This window comes from Microtus ochrogaster, chromosome 8 (assembly GCF_000317375.1).
Source record: "Microtus ochrogaster isolate Prairie Vole_2 chromosome 8, MicOch1.0, whole genome shotgun sequence".
In the NCBI taxonomy this organism is placed as follows: Eukaryota; Metazoa; Chordata; class Mammalia; order Rodentia; family Cricetidae; genus Microtus; species Microtus ochrogaster.
In genome coordinates this window covers 63,000,448-63,012,512 of record NC_022015.1, presented here as the reverse complement: position 1 = coordinate 63,012,512, position 12,065 = coordinate 63,000,448, and the positions used below count along the sequence as shown (strand labels likewise).

The window sequence follows — 12,065 nt, the reverse complement described above, 5'->3', positions numbered from 1 at the left end:
AGCAGCACTGTCAGAATTTGAACTCTGCTACTATTCCAGTATCTGTACTGGCCTGCCCTTGGGGTCCTCACAGGAAACCTCCTCAGCTGTGACCATTAAGAGCACCTCCTGAGCACATTCACTGTGTTCCCCTTTAAAAGGTGGGCCTTCCCCACTCCCATCCCTTTCTGTCTCTCCTTGTTTCTCTCTCTCTCTTCCTCTCTTTTCTCTCTGCTTCTCTGCCTGTCTCTGTCATCCCTCTGTCTGTCTCTCTCTCTCTCTTTGCCCTTCTCTTCTGCTGTTCCTGTCTCCAGAGATCAGTCATCCCTCTCCCTCCTTTCTCCTATTCCCTTTTCCCCTATGAAAAAAACCTCTTCACGTGAGCCCTGTTGCATGGTGTCTTACTCTCTCAGCCGCTTTTTAAACTACAACAATAACTATCTCATGGGACTCTGCTTTCATAAACACCATGTGTCAGCCTAGCTTTACTTTGTGTTGCTTCAGGCTGGGAAACTGGCTGGCTCCCAAAGGTCTCAGGATTCAGTTTCTTTTTCCTCTTCTGGCTGATTTTAAGTCAGTTTCACTTTCCAGTTTCCTCTTCTCCTACACAAACACAAACCCCTAGAAACAGGAGAGCGTCCGATGGTGAGTTCCTCCCTCCACCAGCCCTTAATATAGTCCTCTCTGTGTCCCCCTGAGGGAGACTGAGATTTCTGAACCTCTCAGCCCACACCCAGCTTTTCCCCAGCAGCAGAGAAGCAGGTCGTCATCATGAGGTCAGTGCAATCTCTGGTTCTCCACAGTAGATGATGCACGGGGCTACTCTCTGCATGGGAGTTTCTGAAGTTGTCTGGTTGCTGATAGATTCAACACACCTGAATTAGCATGGCTTTTGGAGGGCATGTGCAAGACTCTGCCATTTCTAAAGCTGTTCACTGGATGGCACTAATTCCTGAGCTAGGAGAGGGGCTATAAAATGTAGTTAGATTCACTCAAGGGACAAAATATGACTCAGTGCTAGTACTAATGCAATTGCTCTTGCTGAATTTTCCTCTTGATGTTATTGAAAGAGACTGCTCAAGTCCCTGGAAGCTCCGTGTGTGTGTGTGTGTGTGTGTGTGTGTGTGTGTGTGTGTGTGTGGTCAAAGGAAGCCTTCCTTTTGTAGAAGGTAGTGTAAATCCCGGTCTCTGGCCTCCATCTTTGAAGGCCTGGCTTCTGTGCCCCTTCCATCTAGACCCCTCCCTGAGAGGGTCAAGGTAGGCTGCCTGCCAAATTTTGACCACTCCCCAGAAAAGGTCAAGACCACTCCCCCAGGCTACTTAAACTGCTCCCCAAAAAATAAACACATGGTTTTCCCTTTTTCTCCCTGGCGGTCACGTTATGGCTTTCCAGTTCTTTTCGGGACCAGCCGAGAGCAATTAAACCAGAACATCTTTTAATTTGATTTGTTTTGATTTGGCTTGATTGGGATTTTTGTGTCGGCAAAGAGATTGTGTTAGGAAATATTCTTAACAGGAAGTATGAGAGTTGGATTTAGTACTGCAAATTCAACTCAAAATGCTGAAATGTTTGATCACTTCAGGATTGAGGCAGAAGAAATGATTCTTACAGATAAACAGGGTTTTTAATTTTGGGGTTTAAAAAAATTTTTTTTATATAAAACCAAGCCTCAATATTTAAAGGTTTTTTTTCTGCTGTGAAATGCTGGTGGGCAGGAGAAAACAATTCTCCCTCAAAAATATAAACTGCCAAATTTCTAGTTACAGGAAGCAGAACAATGGTGCCTAGAGGTGATAGTGATAGAGTATGAAGTCCACACGGGCATCCTATGGAACCTCTGAAGTAACCTATAAGGAGTCTAGGTGGGTACATAGGCATTCACATTTGTTGAGACTCAGCAAGTGCATTAGACTGTAAGAAAAGAGAAATCATAGCAAATGTGATTTTCTTAAACGTAACTACACCTGCTGAGATTCTGTCACTGACAGAGCCTCAAAGAGAATTAAGAAAATGGTACCTTTCCTACAAAATAACTATCAGGGAAGGATTGTGGCATCAATGGCCCAGGGAAGGCAGATGCTACTAATTGCTCTGAAGGAAAGAAAAAGAGACAGTCATCCCTGGCCTTACCCCCAAGGGTTACAAATATTTAACAACGTCAGAGTTTGAATTACAGTTCTAATTACTCTGGGTTACTCCTATCTATATAATTGGCCTGGGAGAAGACTGGGGTTAGTGGTGAGTGTGATTGACCAGAAAGCCAAGATCTACCCAGAACCTTAGTGGCTAGCCTGCACAAGGGGGCTTTGCTGTGGTTTGTGCTTGGGAATTTCCAGAGTCACCAATCTAAGCAGGTCTGAGAACTTTAGACTACATTGATCAGAAGTCTACAACATTGAATTCTGTGAGGACAGAGGCAGCTTGAGCTGCTCTTTCTAGCAATGTTTAAAATCACAACATGGGGTAAAGAAAGGACCTAAAAGGCACCTGGTACCTTCTGGGTAGACTTTGCAGGAGGCAAAGTCGTATGAAAAGCTCTAGTTCTATGTACAGCTTTTCTAGCTGTGGTCTTTTAGTGTCTAGAGATTAAATGTGCATTTGTCCAACTTTCTCATAACTTGTCTCACAATGTGTGCATTATGTCTGTGCCTCTGTATTAGTTACTTGAGTTGGTCCACTCTTCAGCAATAGAAATTTACCTCCCACCTTCGTGGGGCAGTCAAGAGCGACAGAGTAGCGCTATCATGTTCTGGGATTCTCTTAGATAACTCTAACCAAAAACTCAAAGGGGGTTTCTCATGCCTGGTATTGGGATTTTGCCTGTCTATGGCTCTTGGTGAGGGGAGGGAATATTATTAGCCCAAATGGGAAATTTTTATTTAGACTATGTATGTATATATTGACTTATAAGTACTATAGGCATTTAGTTAGATAGTTGATAGTATGATCCCTTATGAGTTTTTCAGATGTCCTTCTTATATTTTACCCCCGTTTCTCCTCTGTATTCTTTAGGATTCAGTAGAGTCTATATTCAAGGCTTCTTTATCTTGTCCCTCTAAGCCTATGTAAGTCAGTTCTGCTGTGTTCTGATTTCATACAAACATAGAATATGGGTCTTGATGTCACAAACAAAATACACTCAAAATTCTGTGATATTAGGAGATTTTATTGAATTTTATAGGGTTATAAAATAAAGATAATATCACACAACTCTCAATAATCTAAGCAGTGTCATGTAGCTATTTATGCCAATTTTAGTTTGCCTATTCCAAATAGGTTACTCCTTTACTCTGTCATCCCCAAACACTTTGAAAGTTTCCTTAGCAGTACACAAATGCCTAGAATTTAGACCTCATACATCTACCACTGATGCATGATTAAATGAAAGCAGAGGGTCAGAAACTGGGGTTCAACCTGAAGATCTGAAAAGCAAAACAGCTAGTCGCTGGCTTTTACCTCGACCTCAGTCTGAAATGATGATTTTTGCTTCCTGGAATCTCAGAAGAAGACTGTGCATTAGAGCTCTGTCGCCCATTCTTATATTCCTCTCTAGGGCTGAGATCAAAGGCAAGGCACACTGGGATTAATGGAATGCACCACCCAATTTCTATGGAAACTAGTGTGGCTACTGGGATTGAAGGTCTGTGTCATTATGGCTACTGAGATCAAAGGAGTGTGCTGCCATAATCTGGTCTGTAAGGCTAATCAGTGGGACCGTTTTACTCTCAGATCTTCAGGCAGTCTTTATTTATCAAAATCCAATTAAAATCCACTACACACCACAATTGTTTGAGATATAAATTTGATATAGAAGGTTGTGTTGATTATAAATTTAAGCTCATTGACCAGCAGGTTATGGCTATCATGGGGCCTGTAGGAACAGAACTATGGACTGGATTATCACTATAGGAGAATCCCGAATTCCTCCCTTTTTAGTGCTCAGTCTTGCTCATTTAATTTGCTCTCCCATATTGCTGAATGTCTGAGATTCCTCAAGCATGAAAAATAAGCCTTCTTTGGTGAAGTGTCCTTTGATCAGGGTACTCGAAGGCTGAGGATGTAGGTCATGGACTCCAAAGGCACACTCATAGCGAAAGTGGTTCTTGTTGGTCCAGCAGCTCACAGGTGTCTAGAAGAGAAGGAATCAACCATGGTCAGGGAGTGCAGCCAAGTGGGATAGGAGGATGGAAGCACCTATCACAGACACTGCTCCAAGAAGAAAACAAACCCTACCAACTAAATAAACAAAACCAAACAAAAACAGACCTGCAGAAAGACAGAATACAGAGAAGAAATCATCTTAACTTGCTTCATCTGGTTCCACGTATTTAAGGCAACAGCTACACACACACACACACACACACACACACACACACACACACACACACACACACGAATAATGAGTTGGGAGAATGCTTAATAAGTTACTTGGTGAACTGTGCTTCAAAACTCAGGATTCAATGTTTCTGTGAGTCTCAGGGCCTGCTCGTAGTATTCCAGAGCCCTGCTTGTGTCCCCTCTGAGTCTGTAGACAAACCCAAGAAGGCCGAAGCCTTCCACAACATGAAAATTCCGACGAATGCGTCTTTCAGCCAGGTTCTTCAAAGCATTGAGAAGCTTGTCTTTGGTATAGGAAGAAGTTACTTCTATTTTCAAACCCTTTATGTAATGGGTGATTGCTGTTTCTTCTGATCTCATATTGTAAAGTTGGAAACGACCATAGCGGAAATGGATGTCCTGCTGTGTGGAACCATCAAGGCCCCTCATGCTCAACGCTTTCTGAAAATTCTCCTCTGCCTCTTCTAATTGGCCAGTTTCTCTGTACAGTTCAGCCAGATGAACGTAAGCTGCCTCATGTGTGGGTTTCAGTTCTAAAGTCTTTTTAAGGTGAGCCATAGCCAAACAGATCAATTGGTCTGCTATTCTTCTATCCTGACCTCTAGGTCGCATGTTTGTAGCTTCCTTTATTTGGATCAGTTGTCTCTTGTAGCAACGTCCAGTCTCGTAATGCAAGAAGGCTGAGAAAGGTTTTGCCTGCAAGGCTAAATGAAGGAAGTGAAGAGCTTTCTCCACAATACCTTTCCATCGGTAAAATTTGGCCAAATATCCCAAGACATAGGTCTGGGAAGATATGTTGGCCTGAGCTTCTTCAGCGTATCTTATTGCTTCATCTGATTCTCCCAAGTTGTGCAGCTTTAGGGCAAGGAGAACTTTAATGTATGGATCCGCTGGATTTAACCTGACAGCCTTCCTCAGGGGTTCCAGAGAAATACTACTGTCATTGAAATCCTGGCGATAGGCGGCGACAGCATAGCCAATGCTGTATTCGGGGTTTTCAGAATCAGCATCCAGAGCTTTTGCAAAGCAGTCCATGGCGCGGCTATAATTCTGTTTTCCACACTTCAGCAAGGCCCAGCCTTCCTCACAGTGCATCTCGGCACACTCCATCCTGTAGCGGAAGGGACTTGCAAAGTCCTTGCAAGTATTCTCCACCTTGTCCAGGTAGCTCTGGGCTTCTGCCAAGCTGCCCATGTGGTAATGCACCCAGGCACAGTTGCCCCAGGTCACCAGGCTTCTCTTGCCCAGTGGCTCTTCCTGGATCAAGTCTTCTGCTTCTTTCAGGCTCTGCAGGGCTTCCTCATGCTGGCCTTTCAGGTGTCTCACATAGGCCAAGAGGTTGAGCATCGTTATGCTGTGGTTGGGGTCAGGTAAATCTTCATCAACGATTCTCCTTTCCAAATCAGGCATGCCCGCGTCTTCTATAACCAACTTCCAAGTAAAGTGACAGCTCAGCTCAAGCAGGCTGTTGTGGATGAGAGTTCTATGAGGTTCTTCACTGTAAAAACAGAGCCCAGTTACTGATATTTTTTACACACTCTGTATACTGGAAATCAAGCCAGCTCTGTAAGTTGCCAAACACCTTCTCTCCCAACATTCCTGCTGCCAGTTTTTATTCCTCCTGTGTGTTTATTTCTCTTATCATAGGGAGTAATTTCACATAACAATTTGAAAAATACAACTCACTTAATAGTACTAGTATTTGATTATAAAATACTAGTCTAAAGTTTTGTCTAAAGTTCAATCCAAATAATAATATCATTACTATCAGTAGGATTTAACTCCTGTGTTGGTTAGTTTTATGCCATCTTGACTCAAAAACTAGAGTCATTAATGAAGTGGGGTTCTCGATTGAGAAAATGCTCCCATTAAGATTGGCCAGTAGCTTTGCGGTCCCCACGAGTGGAGCTAAATGAGCCTTGGGAATGAGTCTCAAACATGATGGAAGGGGATGATGCTTGTCACAGGATGGTAGAAACCACACCACAAGACCTGAGCTCATTCTGTTAACCTTCACAACTTGAGAACATTTAATTTACTCTGTACTTGCTGTTTATAGGGTGAGGTAGGAGAGGTGTTGAATGATAGATGACCAAATACAAATCCACCCTGAAAAAAAAAAAAAAGATTGGCCAGTAGGCTAGCCCATGGGGCATCTTCTTAGTAGGTGATTGATGTGGGAGGGACCAGCCTGTTATGGGTGGTGCCATCTTTGGGCAGATTGTTCCGAGTTGTATAAGCAATCGACTGAGCAAGCCATGAGGAGCAAGGCTGTAAACAGCATTCCTCCATGGCTTCTGCTTAGGTTCCTGCCTACAAGTTCCTTTCTTGATTTCCCCCTCTGACTTCCCCTCATGATGACTTACAGCTGTAAAACGAAATAAACTCTTTCCCCACCAAGTTGGCTTTTTGCCATAGTCTTTAACACAGCAGTAGAAACCCTAACTGAGATAGCTATGATGCCTAAGGCTCAGAGAATGTAAAGAAAGGGTGATCTGAACTTCCAGTTTTGACAAGGATGCTCTTTACTCATACAATCTCAACAATGTACTTGCGTAAACATGACTTGTGTAATTATTGCATCAGTTGACATGACTTTAGAGTTGGGAAACGTTTCACAAGACCCCAGTCCTAGATAAAGAAGTGCAGGTAGTCAGTGACTGCTGAGGGAGAAAGACACCATTTTCTCCAGAAACAAGCCTTTTGATAGGCTGTCCAATTCCAAGTGATCACCGGTATTAAATTCACTCAGGAGAGAGAGAGAGAGAGAGAGAGAGAGAGAGAGAGAGAGAGAGAGAGAGAGAGAGAGAGAGAGAGAGAGAGAGAGAGGTGTTTATTGGATTTACCCTACACAAGAGAATTGTATTTATACCAGATGCCATAAATTGTCAAGTAAAAAGCTATGTGCCAGGAGGGTGACACCATCCTTCATGCTGTTGGTCAGAGGTGCTTTAGAGACACCCAAGATAATACAGGATATTGTCAGTATTCTTGATTGTCCACCATTATTTGGCAATAAGACCCTATTGCTGAGGACACCCCACACATCGGCACAGGACCGGGGGAAATCAAGTCAGTACTGCCGAGGTGGTTTCTCCCTTGCTGATGAGTTCTCACAGTCCTGGAAGGTACTGTTCAGGCTACTGGAGGTGGAGGAGTTACCAACAGTCTTACCCAGTTATAAGCCCTGTGAACTGCAAGAATAACCAGTGTGGCAAGATATGGTCACCGATACCAGGGTGGCATGAATGCTATGGAACAAATAGTCACTTTCTGATTGGATCTGAGGTCCAGTTCACAGGAGGAGACACATGCCAGGTACTGCAAGTCTGGGCAAGAATCCGTGGTTTACAGGTCCCAGGGATGGTCTTACTACTATTATTTTGCCAAATGGACATAATATCAAACTTCCCTCTAATAATTTATTTTATATTATGCTTTAGATAGTTTTGCCTGGATGTATATATGTGCCACATGCTTGCCTGGTGTCTAAGGAGGGATGAAGAAGAGATTAAATCCTTTGGAACAAGAACTACAAATAGTTGTTAGCTGCCATATGAATGAGACAACTGCCCTCTAAATTGATGTCTCTCTACCCAGAGATTTGTGCAACTCTTAGGCCTCATCAAAGTACCGTCCTTCTTCCAGTGAACAGTTATTGCCATAGAAATTCACAACTAATCAAAGTGTTAAGAATCAGTATTATTGGAGTGTTCAGCCATAACTACAAGATCTATATCCCAGCCCCTCCCCAAAGACTCAGGAATATCTCATAAGAGGGGATTAAAAGATAAGAGCCAACAGTTGTGACGGAATGGAGCTAATCACTGTCTGAATATGGCAGGACCACTGCTCTCAAGAACTCAGCTATGGGCACCCAAACAAGATCTGCACTATATCAAGACAGTCGGTCATCATTCTAACCTGGAGTAGGAGTGGGCTTTATAAATCGGAGTGTGGGGGTCTGGTGCCAGCCCGGACCATACATTATTTCTCTGGACCAGGGTGGGAGGAGTGGGATTAAAGACACAATTCACATGGCTTTCTTGAGAGGGAGTTTTTCAGTGTTCCCTCATGAAATCCTGAGTTCACATCCTGAAAATCCCTCTGCATTAATTCTCCAAACAGCCTTATATACCAAAACATGAACTGAGGGGGAAATTTATTAGCATTCTGTTTCCTAGGTAACCAGGTGAATTTACCTATGCCTGTTCTGTCACATCTTTCTGCTCTATATGCCAGCTAACATCTCTTTTCAGGAATCCTCCAAATTACAAAGAAGGCACAGAACAACATCCTGATAGCCTGTTAGGGATGGCGACAGGCTAGGTGACCACCTCCTGTGCAGCAGGTGTAAACTGTGCTCTGAAATTCTGGTCACCATACCACATAGAAATATGGGCCTACATCGGAGCATCCCAGGCTGAAGGTTCCCGAATTTCCAAGCCTTGAGTCTAGTGTCTCAGTTGTAGCACTGGATGCCTCAGACATCCAGATGGCAGAGCCTACTCCAGAGCTTCTAAGTGACCAGTTCTGGAGTGGTGGAATCTCAGAACTTGTGTTACCAATAAGTACCCAGTTGACAGTGACACTGGCAGCCACATAAGCTTAATCTCAGCATAAGCAAATGTAGTGAAAATATATTTTAGAGTAATGTCACTTTCATATTTTATTGTAATTATCAAATGCTGGAAGTAGAGAGATGGCTCGGTAATTTAATAACACTTACTGTTCTTGTTGAGGACCTGGCTCAGTTCCCAGCACCTACATCAGGTGACCTGTAACTCAGTTCTAGGGACTCTGATGCTCTCTGACCTCTATGGACACCTGCAGGCAGGTGATACACACAAACTCATGCAGGCAAACACACATACATATAAATTAAATATATATGCATATATATTTACATTAAATTAAAATTGACTTCTCCTTTCCACTAGGATTCAATGTAATTATCAAATTACAACCTGCTTCCTCTCCTCCTCCAAGGCTCTGTAGTCATCATCCTCATCTGTCTGTTTGCCAGTCTTCACGCAGGCTCAGGCCTCTGTCCTTTTCATGGGCCGTCTGTAAATGTCCCCTTGGGAAATTGCCACTGAGGTAAAAAAAAAAATCCTACAGAGTGGCATCTCCTTTGAAATAGAAAGTCTTTCTTATTTATTTCCTCGAGAGCAATGTTGCCTTTTCCAAGCAGACTGCTACAGATGGGAAACTCACCTCACCTTTCTGGACCACTGCCCTCTATTCTTTATCTCCCACGTGGACTTCTTAATCTAGATCTCTTGGATGTTTTCACTTTCTTGTGGCTTCAGTGGCTTGGTTGCACCACTTAGGAACTAGGGTGCCGGGAAAGGGTAAGGGCTTGATCCTTCCTTGTGAGCTCCCAGCAAGCTGGCCTTTAAATTGGTGGTGGTTGAGTTCTTCACCAAGGCTCTCAAGAAGCCCATCCTGAGAGCTATCGCTAAGGACCAGTATCTACTGAATCTCCCTCCCGGTGCCCCCAGAGGCCTGTGGTTATCACACTATCGCTGCTGTTCCCTCCTACCCATACCTTCCCCAGTGCCCAGACTGAGACTTCTCAGCATCAGGACCATGAGCAGGACGGCTCTGTTAGGAGGAAGCATCCTAGGAACCAGTCATCGGAGGCTCTATGTTTTAGAATGTCAATATGTACAGAAATAGGTTGAGCAGAGCACAGGAAGTCTTTACCTCATGTTGCTTGGAGACGGCTCTGTAGTACTTGGATTCAGGCCAAGAGTCTCTTCCAAATTCCACGAGGTTCTAAGGGTTCTCAGATCAGCAAGGTATTTGTATATAGGAGGATTACTAGGCAGTTTTTCACACACCCCATGACCTAAACGAAACTGGCAAGGTTACAGCTTACGGAAAAGGAAACATAAAGAGGGCTGTTTCTCCATTGATAAAAAAAGACATGCTTGCTTGAGGAAGCCAACAAGATTTTTGTTAGAAGCCATGTTTGTGTTGGGTTCCACGTAGACTTTATGTCAGGATGTTTTACATCCGGTGTTGGAGCAAAAAGAATAGAGGCAAGGATGAATTTTTTTCATGTAACACATCAGACTATTTCGTTACTACTACATACACCCAAGGGGCATTTTAGGGTGCATGTTTTGTGCATAACAGAAAGCTGGAGAAAGCATTTGTGGCAGAATGAGATTACAGATGGTTGATTTATCTGTGTTTTCTTCTTTTTTTTTTGAGATATTGTCCTGAAAACAACAAAGTCCATGCCATTTATATCCTCCTGTGAAATTCCTACCCCGTCCACTTAGAACATAATGACCTTATCAGTGGCCTAAACAACCTATTTGAATTGGCCAGCGGAGCAGGAGATCAGTAAGTAGCAAGGAGTAAAATCAGCAGGCTGTGATGGGCAACTGGAGTCTAGAGTATCCAGGGAAGTGAGGATGTTAGTATCTAGTTCCAGATCCACACAGTTCTTTTGAGCTAGCCTCATAGTTTTTAAGCTGTTTTACTGGGTCCCGTGAGAGTTAATGCTACATTTTAAGTTTTAATTACTATGCCTTAAAAATGCCTCTGATCTCCAAGCCTCTTGTTCAGGGACACATAGCTCCTGAAGTGCTGGAGGCTCTTGCTTGTGGGAGATAACCAGCCACGTGTTTTCAATCTCCTAAACAAGTTCCTGTGACCCATCTGCACCAGATATGCTTGATCATGTGTGGGTGGAAGCTTCACAGGCAGGAAATATGTCAGGATACTAGCTTGCCCCTGATGGGATGCAGGCTGAAGGTAGATCAGGATACACGCTTGTCCTGATGGGATGCAGGCTGGAGGTACATGAGAATACACGCTTGCCCCTGACGGGATGCAAGCTGGAGGTACATCAGTATACATGCTTCTTAAAGGGATGCAAACATGACTCGGTACCATTTCCCCGAAATCTGGGTATGGACCTGGCCAGAGCCCATCCACTTGGCCAGTATTTAATTAAGGCTTACTTCAAATTTGGCTTTAAACTGTGGTTGTGGTCTTATTCTCCATCAGTGGAATTAACAGTCCCCTGCTATGACATCACAAAAACCCACACATAGTGTCCCTCAAACGCAACATCAAAATTTTCTGAGACTAAGGCTGGTATATCCATCCAGCTAGCAGGGGAAGAGAAATGTTGAAAAGCAGTGGTTCTGAATCTCCCTTGTGAGGTGTTCCTTATCTGGCTTTTGGAGGCAGCAGCGTAGTCAGATAAGCAAAGGGGTAAGCAAGGACCGAGAGCAGTTTCCAGCTGTGCGTTACAAGATAAAGTTATTGACATCTCTCTAGTCCACAGTAAACTGCTGTGCATAGACGCGCAGACGCTGAGTTGCCCTGAGCCTTCAACTAGACTGTGTTCTCCAGACTCCCTACTGGTGAATAAGGTATGGTCATGTACCAGAGTTTGGATCCGCCGGAGACATCTTTTCCTGAGGACTTTCTCTTTCTTACCCAGCTCTCACACAACCTGGAATATGAATGTGTTTTGCTCTCCCTTTCCTGTATGCACACCTGATTGTACTGAGAAGAGACCAAGGGCTGACTGGAGACACTGTACCCAGGGGCATTACTGAACTTTGCTGCTAACTGAATATGGCATCTTGGCTTCTTTGGTTGACATTTCCATGTCAGAGTTTCTAGCCGCCAGCCGAGCAGGAAGTGAAGAGAGCGAGAGAAGGAAGTGGCCGCTTTTTTAAAGGGAGAGAGACCACGCCCCAATGGGCGGGTATCTCAG

The 12,065-nt window shown here is 43.8% G+C and overlaps 1 protein-coding gene across 1 annotated transcript; it reads right to left on the bottom strand.

The window, feature by feature from the left end:
- Nucleotides 1-4,030: 4,030 nt before the first annotated feature.
- Nucleotides 4,031-5,743, bottom strand: LOC101982668 (interferon-induced protein with tetratricopeptide repeats 1-like). Its single transcript, XM_013348041.2, has 2 exons — nt 4,409-5,743; nt 4,031-4,109 (listed from the first exon to the last, which is right to left on the bottom strand). Exon 1 carries the CDS (start codon nt 5,726-5,728, stop codon nt 4,424-4,426), a length of 1,305 nt encoding a protein of 434 aa, XP_013203495.1. The 5' UTR covers nt 5,729-5,743; the 3' UTR covers nt 4,031-4,109; nt 4,409-4,423.
- Between the last annotated feature and the right edge of the window lie 6,322 nt (nt 5,744-12,065).